This window comes from Charadrius vociferus, unplaced genomic scaffold, assembly GCF_000708025.1.
Source record: "Charadrius vociferus isolate BGI_N301 unplaced genomic scaffold, ASM70802v2 scaffold240, whole genome shotgun sequence".
In the NCBI taxonomy this organism is placed as follows: domain Eukaryota; kingdom Metazoa; phylum Chordata; class Aves; order Charadriiformes; family Charadriidae; genus Charadrius; species Charadrius vociferus.
In genome coordinates, this window is record NW_009646417.1 from 34,359 (window position 1) to 55,870 (window position 21,512).

The following is a 21,512-nucleotide window of genomic DNA, read 5'->3' on the forward strand; positions in this document are numbered from 1 at the left end:
AGGCAGCGACTTGGAAGAGCAGGGAGGAGTGGAGCATTAATGTTGAAGCCGCATCTCACCATTGCCTGGAGAGAGCTGTGCTGTAGAATGATTAGAAAAAATAGTGGGATCTTGAGTTGTAGTGGCCGCCTCTGACACAGAAAAGACACTGTTAGCTAGATGTATGGATGCAAGGTGCTGCTCATCAAGGCCAGGAATACCCTCCTCACTGCTTTGGGCTCCAGTTTGCTCAGAGTTGAACTTTGTGTGGTATTGAGGAAAGTCAGGTAGATGAGTGCTGCCTTCAAACTGAAGCATTTGTCTAAGGTGCCTGTCAGCAAAATGTATCTGTATCCAGTCTGTGGTATGTATGCTGTGGTAGCTAGCTTCCGTGTTGCATATTTAAATCAGATCTGAAAGAATTCATACATCACACTTCTGATGAATTATTCTCACCGAATCAGTGTGATAGTTCTGATCAGTGCGTTTTAGAGCAGTCTGTGAGGACCTGTTTGATACCAATAATCATGGAGCCAGACTTTTCCTGTTTGCCACATATGATGAGGCTATTACTGACATTAAATGCCAACTTCCCCTGCAGGTTTCCTTTCCCTAACTTGCAGAAAAATGGCAGAAAATAGCTGCATATGGTAGTTGTGAATGTAACCTTGAAAGGGAAGGACACTTTTTCTGACTGGAAACTGTCATTTCAAGGTCTTTTCTCCACCTCCTTCCTGGAAGGTATTGATGCTGTAGGAGTTTGCCAGTTTATCTGCTCTTTGATCATAACTATACACATAATATAACAAGACTAAATGTTGTCTTGGTCATTCTGGCATCCACAAGGTGGATCCTTTCTTCTCATTATATATATTAGTGCAGTGGTTTACTTGCACATTGTTAAGCATGCATATACAAAGCTTTTGTCCTAGCAATGCAGACAGGAGCACAACTGCCTCCATCCCCTCTATATGTATGTGTCAAAAGGAGTGGACTTGCTCTTTTGCATTTCACTTGACGTACTCAGTTGCAGTGTCAGTATTTATCTTGGGAGTATTTTCTTATTTGAAGCTTTATTATTTTGGGCTCCAGATTTTAATTTTTAAGAGCTCCCTCTGTTACTCAGGCCCAGGACAAACATGTTTTTCTTTTTCTTCTGTGTAGAATAACTTCAGTCTCGGTTGCCCCAATAATACATTCTGACAGCTCTTGACTCTGTTTTGTGCTCTCTAATGGAGAGGTGACAGCAGGCATGTTGTGCTTGCAAAGCAGGCTTGCCAGCCATGGTAGTGGGAAGTGCATTGCAGGCAAATCTATAAACTCAGCTGGAAACCAATTTAAGATGTTTGTGCTAAAGAAAGGGCGGCCGTTCTGAAGTGCTGCTCACAAGTGAAGCTGTTCACTTATAAGTTTCTGTAGTGTTGTGCGTCCTTGAAGGTGTCTTGGTCACAGCACTGTCTGGGCGAGTCTGTTGCATCTTGAACAATAACTTCTATGCAAGAAATAGTAGCCTAATGATGTCCACCTGAGCTTATTCATACAGAAGTAAGCTGAAACAACTTACTGAAATAGCATTTTTCTGTCTCTAAATGGTTTGCTCAGTAAGCATCTACAGTCTCTTCAAAACAGAGCTTCAATGCCTAGAAAAACTCAGAGCTATTATTGGAGTTAAGAGGCTTAAAGGTCTCTAAGGATCTTCTCTCTTTAGGCTGCTGCCAGCCTTTAGTGTGTAAGGTTTAATAGTCCTGTCAGCTAAAATTTATTCATCTCTGTTGCAGCACTAGTTAAAAAGAGCTAGCTAAGAGAAAGGGTGCCTAAAAGTAGACCTCTGCATCCACCTTCATTCAGGATGATCTGCCATACACTCCAACACAGCCTTCTCAAACAAATCATCTTCTTGATAATGTGAAGTATTTTCTGGAGGTAAAAGTTTCACCAAATTTTTCAATCTTGTGCATGGACAGTTGGGACATCCTTATCAATTCCTCTGTATCTAGGATGTCATTACCTGCCAAGGTCATATGCTCTGATTTTTTCACTGTGCCACTTGCTATACTTTGGTCTCTTGACTGTACATTAAAGCCCTTGCAAGCTTTGGTAAGTTTTCATTTGTTTGTTTTTTCTAACCAAGCTTCTTTCTTCTCTTGTGGTTCAAGAGGCACAATAAGATTCCTGATACCAGAGGGTAGAAACATAGGTTCTTACTGAATAAGACGTCTTCGGTTGCATGGCCAGATATGTTTCGTCATCTCTTATATTGAGCTGATTAGCAGAGATGTTTAAGAACTTGATCAATGTACCACTGGTTTGTTGAAGTCCTTTATATGATTTGTTTATGTTTTATCCTATAGTAGATAAATATTCCTTGGTAAGTGCGTGTCTATAGGACACTACTTCTTCCCTCCCCCCTATTAAGACAGAATGTCTCCTTGGTTTAGTGAGCCTACTTGGAAGGACTCAAGTCTTAAAACTTGTGGACTCATTTGCATGAATTCGAGGAGCTGAGGGTTGTTAGATAGGTTTGTTTGCCTTCTCATGTCTTACTCTTTCAGAAAATATTACTACTTTAGTTTTCACTGATAAAGAAGGATTCAGATGTGCCACCATGAATGCATGAGAATTTTCTAACGTGATTAATATTTTTTAGATTTTTTCATATGAGAACTATTTCCTTTGCGTCAGTTTTAGATAACATACATGCTAGTGTTCATGGAAGTTGACCAAGGCCTGTTCTTAAGAACCATTTGATGACTTGCTTTTGCACCAGTCTAGACAATGTAATGCACAGCAAATGTATAGAAATGCACTTGTGTAGTAACCCTTAGGTGGTTTTGCAGACTCCCTTAACTCAAATCATCATGTGGCAATTTGGGCTGAGTGTGAAGAGGTGCACATAGGAGAAAATACATGATTCTTGACATAGTAATGGCCATTTTTTTCAATTTTTTCAAATTATTGTAACTAAACGTTCTTATCTTGTTATCTTGATAAGGAGTGAAATGTATTGTTCTTGTTATGTAAGATAATACTTAAAGTTGTCTTTGTTATGCCTCCATTGTATGTTGCTGAGACAGAACAGCAACGAATGACTTTGGGAAGGTTTATAAAGTTCTGATGGGTATAGACATCAATATCTTAAAGGTAAATGTTATCCCTGAGTAGTAGCAAGTAATTCAGCTACTTGATGTTTTGTTCATTGATGTGCCTCTGAAAAGGACTGTGGTGTGATGTGGGCCCAGGAAACTGATGAGAATTGTTTCCTCTGAGGAAGGAACATCACGGGGGACCTATGTAAACCTTAATAACTTTCTTTACTGCAGGAGTTGTTCCTCCTTTGGGACCAGTGTGAAAACACTGTGAGCTTTTGTTATCTTAATTCTACATAGATATTCCTGCTAAGCTACAGTTAAGTAGATCTAGGTTGAAACTGCATAGCTTTAGGAAGTGGAATTTTATTGCGAGCTTATTTCTACAGTTCTCCAATGGTGTTTTCAAAGTTGTGACTTCAGACCATCTGAGACTTAGCAAAGGGTGGAGACTTATGGACTGGCAAAACATCTGGATCTGGAGGAGGCTGTGGGCATGGTTTAAAGGCTGTGAGCATGGTTTAAAATGGCCTAATTAAATTTATTATGAAATTTGTTATGATCCAGAAACTTCTTCCTTAATTTCAGAACTTTTTTAAAGAAAAAATAATTCCCTGAACGTGACAGCCTTTACAACACTGACTGACAGGTGTCCTCTTGTTTCTGAAGTATGCAATCAAATCATCTTTCCCTCAATAAATTCCGACTGAAACTTTTGTTGATGATATGCTTACCTGCATGGAAGATCAGGGGGATAAATTTGCAAAAGACCTAAGTTTGTGGAGTCTGTCATCATCTTCTAGTCCTTCTAGGAGAAAAGAGAGACTATACTTCTTTGGAAGCAAGTCCAACTTTCATTGCATAGATTAGATATTTGTCCTGTACTGATGTAGTCATGTGTGTTCAAAATGGAGGAGGAAGCATTACAAGAAATACTACCCTGTAGTAACTGCCTCAAGCTTAGCTCCCTGTGTATGTCCACATCAAAGTCTGTATAAAATGCATGTTATAAAAATGGAATTGGCAAAATGATTTGGACTTAGAGGTGCAGCCGATTATTGACTCTACTTTTTTGTTTTCCAAGGTGGAGAAAGTACACAGGGGTGATCAGACGGATGGGCTTCTTTATCCGGCTAAGAAAATACCACCGGTAGCAAAAAGTGATACAGAGCAAGAAAAGGCATCTCAGAATGTTACTTCATCAAAAGTAGACCCTTTGTTAAAACCAAATGTGGAGACCATGCCTGCATCACTTAGTAGTGACTTCAAGCAGAAAGTTGTTAACATCTTGCTGAAATACTCCAGTGGTCTTTGGGCTAATGCACTTCCCAAATTATACCAAGATACTTACCAAGTAAAATTTCCAGAAGACATTCTGAATAATCTAGAGTTGCTCTCAGATGTATGTATAGTGGACTATGTATCTGAAGTCCCCAGAAAGGCCATCCTCTATGCTAAACCCCAGAGATGCACTGATGAAAATCTGAATGTCACTGAGAAAGTCCAGAGGCATGATGGTGTGAAGGCCACAGCTGAACAACAGTATGAAGAATCCAAGGACCAGCATGCAGAGAACATAACTGTTCCTCCTCTGATCATTCCATCGGAAGGATCTGTGTCCGTGATGGTGTTAGAACTGAAAAACACTAATGAGGTCCTAATTAGGCAAGTTTCTACTTCAGAATCTATCTTTTTTGCTTTATTTATAAGTCTACGTATTCATATTGTGCAGGTCTGCCATAGAGAACAGATGAACAGGAGGGTGCAGGCCTTCGTTATTTACTTATTTTGATAACGAAACTTAAGAATCCTTTTTGCTTAAATGGAAATGTTCTGAAACTTCTGTGCTGATCAGTTCTATCATTAGCTTGTCTGAAGATCTAAGCACATTTGACTTGCTGTTGGAAGACTTTTTAAAATACCTGTACTATAACACATAGTAGTATTCACAGATTGCTACAATACTTACTAAAATATTTTTTACTTCTCTAACTGACTTACTAGTAACTAGGTGTGACTCGAGTGTGTTCAGATTACACTGCAGTTTTCACTTTTGGGGATAGATGAGCTTCCATCCAACAATAAACTACTGGTGCTTCTTGGTGTGGTTGCTAATCAGCCCAGCCTTAGAGGACAGCGTAAGAAGTGGATTGTAGTGGTTGTCTTACATATGTACTACTGTACTGTTTCAGAAAATACCATGATAAGCTTTCTATACTTCATTGTTGGGATAAAACACACAAATCCTAGCAGTTCTTTTAAACAAACAGACAAAGAAATCCAAACACTTTTTATAGAGGATATTTCATTTTGAAGATTACTTCAAATCGAGCCTAACTTTAAAAAGTTTTATATAAGTCACTTCAAAGGATAAAAAGAGGAACTGTGTGGTAATATACTATATTGTCAGCTTTCTGGTTTTGCCCACTAGTTTCTGCAGTTTCAGCTTTCATTTTTTAGTTTCATTCATTCTCTAGAATCAAAATAACAATGTGTTCAGTTTACTTACAGATTCTTTCACTATGAAACTAAAACCGTGTACCTCATTGCTGGTTTGCGGTATTCAACATGCTAGCCTCAAGGCTGAAATTTAGATACCCTTTTTCTGTCTAGCTATCAGTAGCGTATTGGGATACTCAACCTTGAACTTCCTTTATTTGTCAGTCCACTGTTTTAGTTCCGTGAAGTCATGCAATCTTAATAGCTGGTGATCTGTAGTGAACATCCCCATACTTAGGAGTTATGAGAGAAATTCTCATTTGAGCATATGCTGTCTTTCTTATAGCTGCTAGCACCATTCCATTGTGCTTTTTCTTAGATAAGCCTTTTTTCTACATTGCTTAAACATTTATTTTGCATACTGGTCTTCCCACAAAGCATAATTTAAGGCAAAATTCTTCATCCATCATTAACGTTTGTACTATCTCCAGCTGGATGAGTCAATCATTTTTGTGAAGAAGACACAGCTGGAATTTGTGAGTGAGCCTAAGCCTTAAAAAAAAGAAATCACAGGAGGAAGAACTACATCAAAGTAGTAGTAGTAGTAGTAGAGAGGCTGTTCCTATGAGATAGGTTGTTCCTATGAGAGCTCTGTTTGAATTTAGTCTATGACATGAAAGATGATGAAGATGAATAGTTCCAATAAAGAAAACCATTTTAAGACATGTAATCATATGTACGTAGAGATACTGAAAGAGACATAATGCATATTGCATGTTTTGTATTGGGAAGAGCAGAACAAATTATCTGTCTCTTACTTCCAGCTTGCTATACAAGTAGGACTTAAAGCTGCAGAGCTTCTTCCTTCTCACTGTACAGCTTTTAATTCTGGCAGCATTGATAACTTGCTGTGTATGTGGAGTAACAAATCTTGGCTTTCTAATCTGTTATTTTAAGGATGTTTCCACTAATTATTTGGGGGAATGCTTCAAGACCCAGGGAGTAAACTACCATATGACACTGATGAGCTGAGGGTGATGATGTTAAAATTTCTCTAAAGCAGAAGTCCCCAAATTTTTGACTGTGGTTCTTGGTCTTATTGAAGTCTTATTAAAGTTTCTGAATTTGTCAGTTCTGTGTAGATACATGGTGGTGATTAGTGGTTGCTTGGCCCTAGGTAGAGAAATGACTACTTAATGTTTTCTCTGTACTTCATGGTCAAGATCAATTATTTTTAAGATGAAACTAGCCCTGAAGGGAACAGGTTTTTTGCCATGACAAGAAAATGTTTACGTAGACGTATAAGAAGGAAACAATGTATGGACTCAACTTTCCCATGCATGTACTAAGCAGTCACTTTTGCCTGATCTGCAGAAGAACTGTGCAGCAGCTGTTGGTTGATGTTGATTGTTGCAGGATCAATAAACCCAAGATTCATCTTTCTGTCTTGGGGATGGAGCAATATCTCTTTACTTTCTTGGTATGTGGCTACGTGTTGTTTGGCTGAAACCTTTCAACTGCAGTACTAATTAAGACAAAGCTGGAAGGTTTGGTGCTATTTCAATTTTGAGACGTGGTACAATTCTGTAAAAATTCTGATGTAGTCAGAGTGAAAGTAAAGTGATAGAAACAATCCTAGATATTTGCTATACATCTACAACAGTGTGGTTGAAGGCAGAGATGATATGGTAGGTGCTATGTTTGAATTCTCACAACAAATAATTAACTCTTGTGCTTTATTCTCAACTACCTTGACTTTCTGTGCTACAGCTTGGATACTTTTTCTCCCTCTTCTTTTATCTTTTTGAATAGACAAAATTTTGTAGCTTGTTTCACTGTGGAAGCATACCCCTCTTTTCTTTCACAAAGAAGCAGCAAGCTTTACTTGACATGTCAATTGATTACAGTTGTGAATAAGAACGGTGCTGAATGCACACTTGCAGTGTCTGGCCACCTGCATATAGATTACACTCTAACACACTTTTTTGAGGTTGCTTTCCAAGGTTCTTTTCTAAACAATCAGAAAAGTAATTTTTCAATTGGCTTTGAGCAGCCAAAAGCTTTTTCAGCATGATGCGCACCTACTACCAGAAAACAGTGAGTGAGGCAGGAAATTCTGAAAGGTGGTTCTACTTTTTGTTAAGATACTCCTACTGCCTGTTAAGTATTTCATAAGTTTCGTAAACTTAATTTCTTAACATTTGTTTTTTTAAGTAGGACATACGTGACTGTCACTGCACTCCATGTCCATTATGAAGTAGATGAGTGCTTACATAGAAACAGAAGGGCTGTCATTTTGAAAAGCAATATATAATTGGATGGTAAGGTAGCAGGCTGTCTTTAGGAAAATGAGGGTTCCCTGGAATGTGATCAGATTTAACTTAATCTTCATTAAAAAGTAAGCATAGTATGTCATAGTACAGTATTTGCACTAATCCTGGGCACACAGCAGACCTTCAGAATACACCTAGATTTTTATAGGATGATAATTTATACTGTGTGATAGAAATGAGCAGTATTAATCACTTTATGAACAAGTCAAAACAGTAGCTACTAATACAAATTTGGGAGTAAGTTTTCCTTTTGTCTGCTCTAATCTGGCTTGTTTCTGAAGCATTCAGAACTTGCCATTTGGAGTCTTCAGTAACTTTATATACTTTATTAAAGAAGATCTATGCAACACAAACTGCTTCTGTATGAACGACTAGGTCAGTAGCCTAATACCACGATTGTTCTGAAGGCTGAAAGTAAACAGCACATGGTTTGACAGCTCATTTGTAAAGTTATTTTATACGCCTTGGTTTTAATCGGCCTTAGTGAAAACCTGATTAAACTGGTGTTAATGACAGAGTAACTTCAGAGATGACCTATTAGTTCCCTTTTATAGTTGGTCCCAGATACTATTCTGCTCTTGCGGTCAAGCTGCTCTACGTGATTGTTATAATCAAGTAAGAGTTCTTACTAAAAATCTGGTTGAACATGTTGGATTATACACCACTGGACCACATCTAGCTGTCAACAAAAGTACTAAATTTTCTGTAAGTTATTTTTGTGTAACCCTGTTAATGGGAAAAGAGTTTGGATACTGATGTGCTTAAAAAATGTATATATCCATAATTTACTTGTTCATATATGCATATAAATCTTCTTAGTTTTTTATTCAGCTTTTTGAAGTTGCGTCCTAACTTTTGTGGTGGTGTTTGGTTTTTTGTTTTTTTTTTTTTTTTTTTTTTTTTTTGTAAAATACTGTAGGTATGTGGGCAAAGATTATTCTTCTGCCCAGGAACAAATGGAAGATGACATGAAAGCATACTATAGTCAGAACAGTACAGTGTCACTAGCTCAATCTCTGAGCGTTGGGCAACTTGTTGCAGTACACGCTGAAGAAGATGCTTGGTTGCGTGCTCGGATAATTTCTCTAGAAGACAACAGAATAAAGGCAAGCAATTACTTCTTTGGCACTTGAAGAAAGACTTGAAACAATCTTGGCTTTTAGATACGCAGTCAATTCTTAAATACGCTGTACGAGCATTATCTCCTTTCTTGCCCTGAAGTACTTCTATTTTCCATTATATGAGAAATTAAGACTTTTTTGAAGTTATGTGATTGCCAGACTTAAATGGTCTTTCAGTTGTTTTTTTTTTCCATAAATAGTTTGAGTTTTGGGGTTTTCTTTTGGGTTTTATATGGGGCTGGGCCCCATAGCACTTTTATACTGAAAATGTGTTTCTGATAGTCTTAGGAGGAATGGGTGTAAAAGCAGTTTGGAGTGGGACAGAGGAAGGGAAAGGGAAGAACACAATTCACTTGCTGATAGATCTTGTTTGAAGTCTTGTACTGAACTACCTATTACATGCACTAAATAGCAAGAAAATGAGAAGGGTATACTTGTGTTCCCTTCCAGGCAGATCTGGTATTCTGGGAGTTAAATGTACTGTGCATTTTAGTTAAACCCCTTTTAGATTATTTAACTCCTCTGTTAATTTTTTTCCTGGGCCAAGCAGACTCTTCTTGAAACTAGAACATATGATAGAACTGTAAAAAAATTTTCAAACTTCTCAATTATTTCTTACCTAGTCAAACATTAATGATACCTTTTTATTTTTTGTTTCTTCCCCCAGGTAGGTGACTTTTTACCCAGGTTGGCTGAACATACTTCTAAAGTTGATTCATTTCATATATATTTGAATAGCGCATGTATTAGAATTGAGGTTTTTCTGAAAGTGAGTGTGATACCTTTCAGCTGGAACTTGGAGGGGGCTGTCAGAACTCGATTTTGTGAAAGATTGTTGGGTTTAGAGAAACAGCAAGGATATTGGTAGCAAGCTTACCTCTAATTTCTCTGCAGCTAGAGCTATCAGCCAAAAGAAGGCTTATGCTTTATTAAAGCATTTGTTGATTATCCTCTGAAACGGTATTCAGACTTCCCTGTCAGTGTTTGGCATGCAGACATTTTGCATGATACAGTTTAGAAAAAAGTTGTAAAAACTCCTGTCAAAGCCTTCTTTCATAGAATCCTGGAATGGTTTAGGTTGGAAGGGACCTTGAATATTGAGTTCCAACCCCACTGCCATGGGCAGGGACACCTCCCACTAGCCCAGGTTGCTCAAAGCCCCATCCAACCTGGCCTTGAACACCTCCAGGGATGGGGCATCCACAACTTCCCTGGGCAACCTGTGCCAGTGACTCGCCACCCTCAGACTGAATTTTTTTTTTCCTAATACCTGTTCTAAATCTGCCCTCTGGTCTCACTTTAGCTCCAATTATTTGCTGCCAATCAGCAATTTCCCTACTGGTTTCCTGCATTGACTGTGGTATTTGTATCAGTTACTATAAGCACAAATCAAAATTATTCTCTTAATGCTGTAAAAGCAAAAGCCAAAACATAGAATAGCCACTTAAGTGGTGTTTGAATTTTCAACACACTCAAAACTTTATAAATAAAAATTGCCACTTTATTACCTTTCTTTGACATAATATGTGCTGAGTCCTTCCAGCACTGTTCCTATTAAGAGTTGAGATTCTGTGGAACGGTTGGAGGGGATGGTTTTAGAGAAATCTTGAGAAGGAGGCTTTCCCTGAAAACTTTGAATACTCAAGCAGTGAAATAAACATGAGATTAATGACGTTATAATATATATATGAATAAATTAGTGAAAAGTGATTTATCTGTGGCTGCATAGAGAATGTGGTAACAAAATACGTTTTTCCTAGACTCAAGAAAACGTATTAATAATTATGTTCATGATGCTTTTATTCCCTTTTCCATTATCAGGTATGCTATGTTGATCATGGCTTCAGTGAGTTTGTTGAAAGCAACAGTGTGTACAAACTACAGAAACAGTTCAATTCACTTCCATTTCAAGCTGCAAAATGTAAACTAGCAGGTAAGAGAAAGCCAGTGTTGACTATACAGCTTGCTGTTGCACCATTTATGGATTCAAGTGTCTCAGTCTGGGAGTTTTGGTACTTGTTTGTAATAACTATGTATGTTAGATTTTGTCCAAGACAAGTAGTCTAAGCAGACACAGGTAGGCGCGGAAAGAAGGAAAAGGAAGGAAGGATGTGAAGGAGAGTTGTAAAGAAACCTTCATATTAGAGGACCTTGAGATCTAGTATCTCTGTAATGGAGCTTAGTTGTTTCTACACTTAGCTTGGATGGTTTTGTCCCTTTAATATATGTAAGCTTAAAGAAATATAGGAAATGATTGCTGTTGTGTGAAGCAATGTACTAACAAAACTCCTTTTTCCACAAATGAGGCACATCTGTTGTGGCCAGGTTGGGCAATATTCCTAAATACAATCCTATTTAGTTATTTTAAGTGATCCTTCCCCTTTCAGTACTTGCATACTTGCAGACTTCTTAGACTCTGCTGGAAATTACTTACCTTCCTAATAGGGTAGGCATTTCTAACTTAAAAAAAATAAAATAAAAATTTAAGTATATAAAATGGCTATGAATGAGATGGTTTTTGGTTGGTTGTTTTTGTAATACTTGGATGCATTCCTTTTTTCTCTATGCATTTGCCTCAACTCTTTCTGAAGAGGATCTTCTCCCCCCCGATGGCTTTCTGTGTTAAAAAGGTGGAAATTCAGCAGAATGCAAGTAGGGGTGCAGTACAACTTTCCTGCTACATCCTGATTCTTGGGAAGATTCCTGTTGCAAACACAGACCTGGTTATTATCTTTCTTTTCAAATAGATCAATACATAAAAAGTATGGTGTGTCTTACAGGACTGGAAGTCTTCTGTGATGATCCTGTCCTAGTAAAGACAGTGGAATCACAGACATGCTCCAAGATCTTTGCAGTGGAAATACTGGAAAAGAGTGATATTCCTCTTCTTGTTCTCTATGACACTTCGGGAGAAGATGATATCAACATCAATGCTACTTGTCTGAAGGCATTATATGACAAGTCCCTTGAACTGCACCTACAGGTATCATTTTCCTGTTTCCTTCTTAATTCATGGAAATCGTTGACTGCAAAGGTCTTGGATGGACAACAAACATTACTCATAAATTTGCTGAGTTTTTGTATGTGTTCCACCCCCCCCCCCCTTTCTTGTCAAAATCTTACCGTTGCAGGTAGATGCACTGTATACAAATGTCAGAGTAACCAGTGTTTTCTCTGATGGAAGCCTGTATTGCCAAGTGCCATCTAAAGGCTTGTCTAGACTTTCTGAAATCTTGCAGAAACTAGAAGACTACTTCCATTACAAGGTAGGTTCTATGGTGAGAGAAGTGAAGTCATGTAGGCTTTCTTTAGAGTGTAACAGTCATTTTCCTTGCACATAAGTTTCACTTTCTGAGGTAGCCATAAACTATTGAAAAAGGCTGTAAACTATCTTCCGAGTTTTTTGGGGTGCTTCCTTCAGCATGAAAAGTGTTTTTTGATGCTTTCTTATTCATAAGCTGTCTCTAAGGTTTCAGTAGCTACTTATAACTTGCCTTGAATAGTTAAAACAGTAACAACATGGCTCATAATGGGAAGCTTCTGATGGAAACTGGACCAGATTGGTATAAAGCCTGAGGAGATACTGACATATCTTTTTTTTTTTTTTTTTTTCTGGGAGTTTTACTTATATGATGGAGTTCAGGTGCATAAACAGCCTTGCCCACAGCATACTGTGCAAAGTGACAATAAAAGCAGTGTAACCAATGTCTGTCCTTTTTAGCCTGGCTGCCTTGGAGATTGGATGGCTTTGATCTGATCTATTGCACGTCTTGTCCTTGTATTTTTAGCTTTTGAATGTTGTGGCTAATTTCAACTCGAACTGAGCTATAGGAGGCATTTTCAAAAGTCTTTAAGTTGCTTTAAAATAGGCATGTGGCAGAGAAGTCTGACTTTCCACTGGCCATTTACAGACACAGCCAACAACCCTTGCTAAACTCAAGAGAATTTATACAAAAGAGAAGAAATCTTAAGAGAATCTAATTTCTTCAACATTCGACCGAGCCTTAGAAAATCAAACCATGAAATGCAGATCCTTGAAGGGCCCGTTAGAACTGCTGCTTGTGAAACTACTCTGTCAAAGTGTTTTTAGGTGTAGATGTTGAGCTTTAGACCTGTTGTGGAAGACAACTACACCATCTAGAAATACTTTACATCTCAGCTGTCAAGATTCAGTTTCAAGCAAACTAAACACTGAAGGAAAGCGCATAGAACCCTGAAAGGTTTAGCAACATAAACACAGTCGGCCAGACAGGTATTTCAGAAGTTCAGATTTTCTGGACAGAGTGTGTGTTAGGTTCTTACTGTTATTATAGAGACACTTTGACATTCAGAATCTTTTAATATCAATCTGTATACAAGGGTAAAAAAAGCAATCTTGAGTTTGCAGCTTATCTTGAGGGGGTTTTTTTTGCCTGAGAATTTAAACAAACTAAGGTGTTGATGGGTCTTCAAATGGAATTTCTTAATGCTTTTTATAGTGCAGCCATTGTCTTATGTTATTTAGGATCTTCATGGTGAATGTCACCCCCATTAGACTTTCATTTAAGTCAGTAGTAAATTTGGTTTGTTAAATATCTGAACAAATTATGAATTCTAGAATATAAAGGTAGGAGCTTCTTCAGTTGTCTGTCACAACTCTAAACTGCTCTTGCTTTTCAGAACGTTAAAAGTAGTGGTGGGTGATTTCATATTCTGTGTTTCCAAATGTGGCTTTTTTCCCCTGGCACTTTGTATTCTCTGTTTCCCTGTATGATACACAGCTTGGAATTAAAGCTTTACTGACTGGGGAAGCTTAAAACAACAGGATAAGAAATGCTTCTGAGGCTGGAAAGAGACTTTATATTTTTAATAGTTTTTGCTTCTCAGAACAGTTTATTACATATGCGGCTTTTGATAGTTGAGTTAGTTGAGTACCAGATATTAATAGCTCCATGCTTTTTAACCTCTGTTTTTATATTTGCAGCAGACATCTGAGTTCAATGTATCGCTACCTTTCTGTGGCAAAATCTGCTTGTTTCCTTCCAAAGGAAAATGGGCTCGTGTAGAGGTAAGAATTCAAAGAACAGCTAGTTTTTCCACATAGAAATGGCTCTTTTTGTTCAGCTGAATCTGAATCCTTAGTTTCCATGAAACTTGTTATAGCATGTGTGTCACTGTTGTGTTTTTAACCTCAAAATTATGCTCTTGCTTCCTTCTTTCAGATAAGACTTATTCACTCTAGACGGGCACTTGATGTGCAGTTCATGGATACTGGAACAGCTGCCACTGTAAAAACATCAGAGCTTAGAGAAATCCCACCACAATTCCTGAGAGAAGTAATTTCAATACCTCCTCAGGTATAAAGACATGTTAAAGCTAACCTATGCTAGATTTCTTGGCAGTGTTTGTAGTGCTGGTACTTCAACGCTTATGTAATGAAATTTTGTTTTGTTTAATAGCATTCAACATTGGAGTGTATTTCATTGTGCATCTTTGCCTGAAATAAATCATAATGTCCCATGTATTGACAGGACATTGTGTATGTGTAATGGTAATGGTTTTATGCATTTCTTTGTCTCCTTCTGTTTGTCATACATTATTGAATCTGTCAGCATTAATGAAGTTTTTGTGAATAGGAACTTGTGGACTAGTTTCTGTATTACTAAATTATACCTTGTATACTTAATTCTGTTCTTAGGCTATAAAATGCTGCCTCGCAGATCTGCCTCCTAACACTGGCATGTGGACTCCAGATGCTGTACTGTGGCTGAGAGACACTGTCATGAATTGTCCTGAATTTAGCATGAAGGTAAATAGTCAAAATGCCTATGTGACTTGAAATCATAGGCATGCAAAAAGAGCATCGAAAGAACAACTCTAGAAACTTAACCACTCATCAAATTGATTTTTGTTTTAGAAGTTTGTAACCAGCTCTTGGACATAAATTCTATACAAAGTCCTTTTCTTACAATGTTTGGCATAAAACTTACTTGCTTAAGCCTCTTAGAAGCTTCTTTTTTCCTCTCAAGAATTTAGCAGCTTTCACATTAGCCTTTTACATTTTGCTGTCCCAGTCCAAATATGCAGCTAACATTATTTTATTGACTCATAAGAAGAAAACACAGTTGTTAGTGTTTCACCACATAAAAAGATACAACTGTAAAATTATTTTTATGCCTCTTGTGAGCATAGCTTTGTCTCCTTATGGTCTTAGAAAGCAGCTTTATTTTTTGTTTGCTTTTCCTAATCCAGTGTGATATAGTATATGCTATTGTACACTTAGAATTTCTGTTATCTTTGAGATACAATTATTTACGTCTTTAATATCCAGTTTAATATCCAGTATATCTTTAATATACCCAGTTTAATTAACTGAAAACACCCTTCTAAAGGAAATCTATTACTAGGTACAGACTAAACAAAGCTAATTTTCTTTTAAAAAGCTGATTCCAGGTACTGTCAACACCACTTCAAAAAAGTGTTGTGTAGCTTTCCTTTACCTTTTTGCTTCCTTTAACACTGGAGACCGTATAGTTAAAACAGCTCCTCTAGTCTGGGACTTACGACTTTTGCATCTGTGTTTTCTAAACATCCACTTTCAAGATAGTTTGAGTTTTGTACTAATTCTTGCTTGAGTAAATAATAGGTGACAGATGCATGCTTTAATTGTGGAAAGTTTTTATTCCTGGCTAGGAAAATCAACGGAAGAATCTGTAAAGAAATGTTACATACTGTGTCAAATAAAAATTTCAGTGCTTCACTGTCAGTAATGCTAGCATATTGGATGTTAAATAGGAAATATTTTCATGTTGGTGCTTGAAAATCAGGCATGATACGAACCTGGAGGTTTTTTCATCTTTATTTTTTTCCCCCATCCTTAACTTGCATCTCCCATAAGGACAGGAAGAGAATTTTGAAGGATTAAGTGTTAATATTTAGTAGCATTACTTAATTGTTTAGATCTGTATGGACATTGGCTACTGTTCTGGAAACTAGAATTGTACACACTGTACTGATATTGAACCTGTTGGGCAGAACAAAACTCAATTGGATCTCCGTGTTTGCTTTATATTAGTGGAATAGCTGCAAATGCTTTTCTTAGCTGCTGTAAATTGCTTACTATCCAACAAGTTCATTAACGTATTCGAGAGAACCTTGAAAATACTTCTGTGTATATAGAATGCAATGAACTGTTGCCACTTTTCTGCTAAAGGCTTTAGTCTTCTGTACAAAATCAGATGTACATTTAAGAGTCATTAATAGGAAGTTAAACTCTACTTTGTTTTCCAAGGTGGTTAAGCAGGATGGTTCAAAGGGAATTGCACACGTTTACTTATTTGCTCCAGAGAATTTCCCAGACATGGATCATAGCGTCAATCGACAGATCAAAAATGCAGACTTGTGGAAGCATCAGAAAGATGTTTTCTTGAGTGTCACACCCAGTGAGACCAGCTCCACAAAAGTGACAAGTGATGCTCTTTCAGCTCTGCAGTTAACTAGTGGAAGGCTAGAGAAGAGTTTCTCTGATTCAGCCAGAGAACCCAGCAGTGCAGTGTCTACCATTGATATGCCTCCACCTCTACCCTTGTCAAAGACTGGTGAGCTCATGGATGTCTATGTCTCAGTGGCCTGCCATCCAGGTCACTTTATTGTCCAGCCTTGGAAAGAGCTACATAATCTGGAAGCCCTAATGGAAGAAATGATCCTGTACTACAGCAGAGCAGAAGAGAAACCTGTGAACATTGAAAAAAACAAGCTGTATGCAGCTAAAATTGAAAATCAGTAAGTAGATACTTAAAAACAAAATCTTTGAAGGCAAGCTTAGCTCTGCTAAGCTAGGGAAGCCTAGCTCTGCTTTGTCTGCATTGTTAACAAGGTGGCAGATGTCCAATGATATCTGAGAGATTAAGGGAGTAAATGAGGTTGCAGTCTCTTCATGTTTCCAGTCTGTAGTCAGAAGAGTTGACTTCTATTCTGATAATATCAGATCTGGGAAGCCTGAGGCATGTTGGTTAAGATCTTTTGGGCATGTATTATTTTTCTGGTGCTGTGACAGTGTGTGAATATGAATTCAAATTGTCTATTCTTGTTTTCCCCCTTTTTAGGTGGTACAGGGTCATAATAAAAGGAATTCTTAGAAATGGGTTTTTGTCGGTGTATGAGCTGGACTATGGTAAACATGAGTTTGTCAGCATAGAGAAAGTACAGCCACTCATGGACACATTTAGAAAACTACCTTTCCAGGCTATAACAGCTCAGCTTGCAGGTAGGTAGTAAGCATTTACAGGGGTTTTTTGTTAAAGTCTTATGTCAGTGGGGATACCAAATGAACAGAAATGTAAAGTGGACAGAGCCAAATGTTAGTGATGTAATTGTTTTTTTCTAAAGTAAGCATGTACCTGCTTGCAAAAACATGCTTAATGCATGCATGTTTATGTCATCAAAGAGCTCTGCTTATATTCTTGACCTATGTGGTGATGGTTCTGTTTTGTTACTTGTTTGCTTATGTTAAGGCAGCACTTCTAGTTACCATGCGTAAAACTGAAGATTGCTTAGCCTTCCCCAGCAGCTGCTTTTCATTGTCATAAATATTTATCATTTAATGTGTGTGATGCCTAATATGCAAAGGACACAGGGAAATCAAAACTAAATGGTTTTTAGATCCTTAAACATAACCCATTACGACGTGTGAAAGTTACATCTGTTGATAAGAACTTATGTTCTGATTATCCTGATCTACATAAAGTTAGGAACGAGACACTTCAGTGTCCAGAGAAGTTTTTATTACATATCTTGCCCCTATTGTAATTTACTATTTTCCAGTGCATATTTGGAATCCAAAGTTGCTTGAAATGTATCGGTGTTCTCAAACTCAACAAGGAGGGGTGGGGGCTTTCAGCAGGCTTAAGTAAGATTAACTTCCTTGAGAATATGGGGCACAGAGTGTGCATACATCTCATAGAATTAAAAACATAAAACGTGAACTCTCCTTGCTGTCTTTCCTTTCCTTTTGCAAATTTTTCTTTCATTTCTGCATTGCTTTCAGATGTATGCGTCTCTCTTTATTCAGCTGCTGCTTGCTGCTGCTGTTTGGTCAGCACTAGTCTAGACCTCAGTTACAGAATACGCTTGTCTGAAGTGACAGGCTGGAGTTGGTGCTCTGATCCTAGGTTGCCTTCTGTGGATCTGCTTTCCTGCATAGCCTCAGTGTGACCTTGGGGGTTGCTTTAAACTAGTGATGATGGACGTGTTACCGACAAGCTGGGGTCCTAGGAGTGCAGTGCTGAAATGAAGCTGATTTCTAGCTGTGTCTGTCTACTGGGGTAGTACAGGATCCAGCTGAGCAAGCCTGCAAGTCATCCAGTTTTCCTGCTTCACAGAATCCCAAGTAGCTAGTTAAGTTGGCCTCTGAGCTGCTTCATATTTTCAAAGCAGGGCAGCTGAGCCCGGAAGACCGGTAACTATTGTCTTGCTCTTCTTCTACTTTTTTCTCTCTTTTTTTCATGTCTGCTACCTCTCAGTCTCTGGTCTATTTCCTTGTAAAAATCCCATTTGCTTCCTCACCAGCCTTTCCTAGCATTAATTACCCTTTCTTAAGTGTCGATGAACTGTTGACTTCTCATTCCCTCTGTAACCTGCAAGGAAGCTATGTTCCTGTGTTGTCCTGTCCTATCAGCAGCAAGCTGCTGCTAATAGTAAAAGCAAAGCATTGTCACTTCGCTGGTTTGCTTCTTTTACCTGTAAGTTGTTGTTTAGAGTGTTCATGCACCATATTTAAGTCCCTTGTGTCTAGAAGCTGTACACCAGCGGTGGTCTGGGGAGACTGAATTTCAAGTCTGCAGGAGCCACTTTTTTCCTACAGTCATATTTAGAAACCTGTTTGGGTTCGAGCATCACATCCCTGAGCAGACTTGACTTTGTGTGATGCTGCTCTCAAAAAACAGCTGCAGTTGTGAGGCATTTAGGTGGCATTTCTCCGTTTCTGGTCTCTGCAGATCTGATTTGGGACTTGAAGGTTTGGCAGATGTTTTAGTAGCTGATGCTGCTTTGAGACGAAGAAAACAATCTAAAGCAAGGCAAACAGGACAAATAATTTCAGCAACCTCAGGCAACAGACAAAGAAATAGTTTGTTTTGAAATGATCTTTAGTTTCCTTTTAGTCATGTTTCCTAATAAGCCTTGATCATGCATGGCAGCTGACATACTTTGAATTACGCAGTGAGTCAGTGCATTTGCCTTTCAGTTCTGCAAACTTGCCCCTATCTTTAGACTTCAAGAAAAAAATAAATGTCCTAGTCTCTGTAATAATTAAGCTTGTTTGTGTGGGAGATGAGTGAGCTTGTATTTCTTTTCTAGAGTTAAGCTGCATTCAGTAGCACTTGAACATGTGTTTTTTCAAGTATTTAAATTCCCCCCACTGCTTTATAAACTTGATCATTCAGATTAGTCTAGTCTATAAATGACCTTCTGTTTTGCTTTACATTTGTCCTAGGAGTGAAAAGCCAGCAGTGGTCAGAAGAGGCATCAATAGTGTTTCGGAATCTTGTAGAGAAGAAACCCTTGGTGGCGCAAATACAGGCAGTTAATGAAAGCACTAACTCTTGGGATCGAAAAATAGTGACTTTCCTCGTGGACACATCTCATCCAGATACTGATATATGGATTCATGATTTTGTGGCTCAAAGTCTTGTGGAATTTTCAAAGGATGATTAATCACCACTTCTGAAATGTAGCAGCGCAGATTCTTTAGCAATAAAATAAGTAACAGGCTTTGAAGAGAAATATAAGTACTCCATTGCCTTGAAGACATAAAGGGGATAAAATTTAAAACTCTGTGTTCTGTGAAAAGGGTTTCCTTAACAAGTTTGGCTTCTGTTGACTTCAGTTGACTTCCTGAAAATTTGCACTTTGTTTACCATTGTAATGCTAGAATGTTTGGGTGAAAATACTAAAAAAGTTATTTATCAATAAAACAATGTTGACTTGTTCTTGTGATCTTTCCCTGATTGTGGGGAGCTTTTTTTCTCATAGCTGTTAATCAGAGCCATTACTGGGTAATCCTCCCTTCTTTTTTAACTAGCATTTTTCTTAGTTGGGAAACATGGAAGTCATCCTCAATATTTCTGAATTTAGAGATGCATTATTGGTGGTTTTTTTCCCCCTTCCTTAACTTCATAAGAGTTGAATAGTTGAAAGTGCCCTGTTTGGGAGATGGCATTTGCGAGGCTTAACTTTCACAGAAGGATATGCACTTTGCGTGCTTCCTAGTCTGCTTGCTGTTCTTTAGCAATGATCCCACTTTTCTGAATTCTCTGCTTCCCTCCTCAGCCCACTCCCTGACCGGCTGTTAAATTTAAGGCATTCCTTTCCCTTTTTTTTTTGATAGCTCATTTTTGTGTATGCTTCTGAGAAACTTTCAAGGGCTGCTGCTCCCTGGAGACAGGAGCAAGCAATGTCCTTAAAGCATGTGCTTGAAGTCCTCCGTATACAGTATTTTTGGCCTACTTTAGAGCCTACTTTATTTTTGGCCTTAGAAATATTTAAGGGAGGTATAGACACGATTATATTTCATAGTCTGCCTAGATTTGAGTTTGCTTGCCGTAGTCCTTTAAGATTGTTAAACACAGTATTGAGGCTTCACCCAGTGAATGCCAGCAGAAAGAATTTTTCTGCTGTGCACAGCTGTGTACTCTTTCTAGTAATACAAAAGCTGAGCTAAGAAATTCTGCCAGCATGCTGTCTGCACGCGTAAAGGAGACTGGACAGAAAGGGATCCACGACTTCAAAGGCACAGTACATGTGTGACATTAGGATGGGAGAAAGAAAATGCATGCAAATGTTCTGAGTAAAGAAGCTGTTTAACCATTTAAGACTTACATTTATACCCTCTTAGTCCAGTTCTGGTGTAGTTCTGGAGGAGGTCTGAGCTAAGCAGCAAGGAGTCCTCTTGGAAGTCTGTTGAGTGCCTTTGCCTGGATGTTAGTTACTTACCTACTGTATTCTTTCACCATCTGTGATTTCAGTTGCAGAGCTGTGATTTTACACCAGCTTTTAACATGTTTGGTTTTTTTGTTTTTTACCCCACTGACCAGCCTGTAAGATTCTCTGATACATTTGCTAACTGACCTGCTAGTACATTTTGTGCTTTGGCTTCGAAAAAACGTGCAGGAGGTGTTGGCTGTACACAATGTTGAACACTTTTGAGTTTGCTGAAGTTCCTGATCCATGGAGTAGGTAGTGTAATTAGTAGCTGTTGTGAATGATGATTCTAGGATTTCTCTGCTTTCGTGAACGCATGACACCTCACCAGGGGTGCATTGGCTCGTGTCTGAATCGAGCAGGTGGTGGAGTTGCTGTATCACGTGATCTTTCCATTCTGATGGCTATTAGAAAGGCCTCCACAGGAATCCTGCACCAGTTCTCGGCAGCGATCTGCAAGAAAGATGTGGATTAATTACAGAGAATCAAGACGAAAGCAAGAACAACAAAAGTCTAGAAATCCTAGCTTAAATAGAAGGATTTGCAGTTAGTCTGGATAGGAGGCAGCTAAAGAGGGGAACACTTAGAAGTTCTCA

General features: G+C 38.2%; 1 protein-coding gene across 1 annotated transcript in view; it reads left to right on the top strand.

Annotated features, from left to right (window-relative positions):
- Positions 1-19,650, top strand: part of TDRD7 (tudor domain containing 7) — a 42,618-nt gene extending 22,968 nt beyond the window's left edge. Inside the window, exons 6-16 of the mRNA XM_009880625.1 lie at positions 4,150-4,730; positions 8,757-8,943; positions 10,780-10,891; positions 11,739-11,941; positions 12,090-12,224; positions 13,922-14,005; positions 14,160-14,294; positions 14,636-14,746; positions 16,229-16,719; positions 17,043-17,203; positions 19,430-19,650. Coding sequence (XP_009878927.1) covers positions 4,150-4,730; positions 8,757-8,943; positions 10,780-10,891; positions 11,739-11,941; positions 12,090-12,224; positions 13,922-14,005; positions 14,160-14,294; positions 14,636-14,746; positions 16,229-16,719; positions 17,043-17,203; positions 19,430-19,650 — 2,421 coding nt within the window. The remainder of the gene's footprint in view (positions 1-4,149; positions 4,731-8,756; positions 8,944-10,779; positions 10,892-11,738; positions 11,942-12,089; positions 12,225-13,921; positions 14,006-14,159; positions 14,295-14,635; positions 14,747-16,228; positions 16,720-17,042; positions 17,204-19,429) is intronic.
- The last annotated feature ends 1,862 nt before the right edge of the window (positions 19,651-21,512 follow it).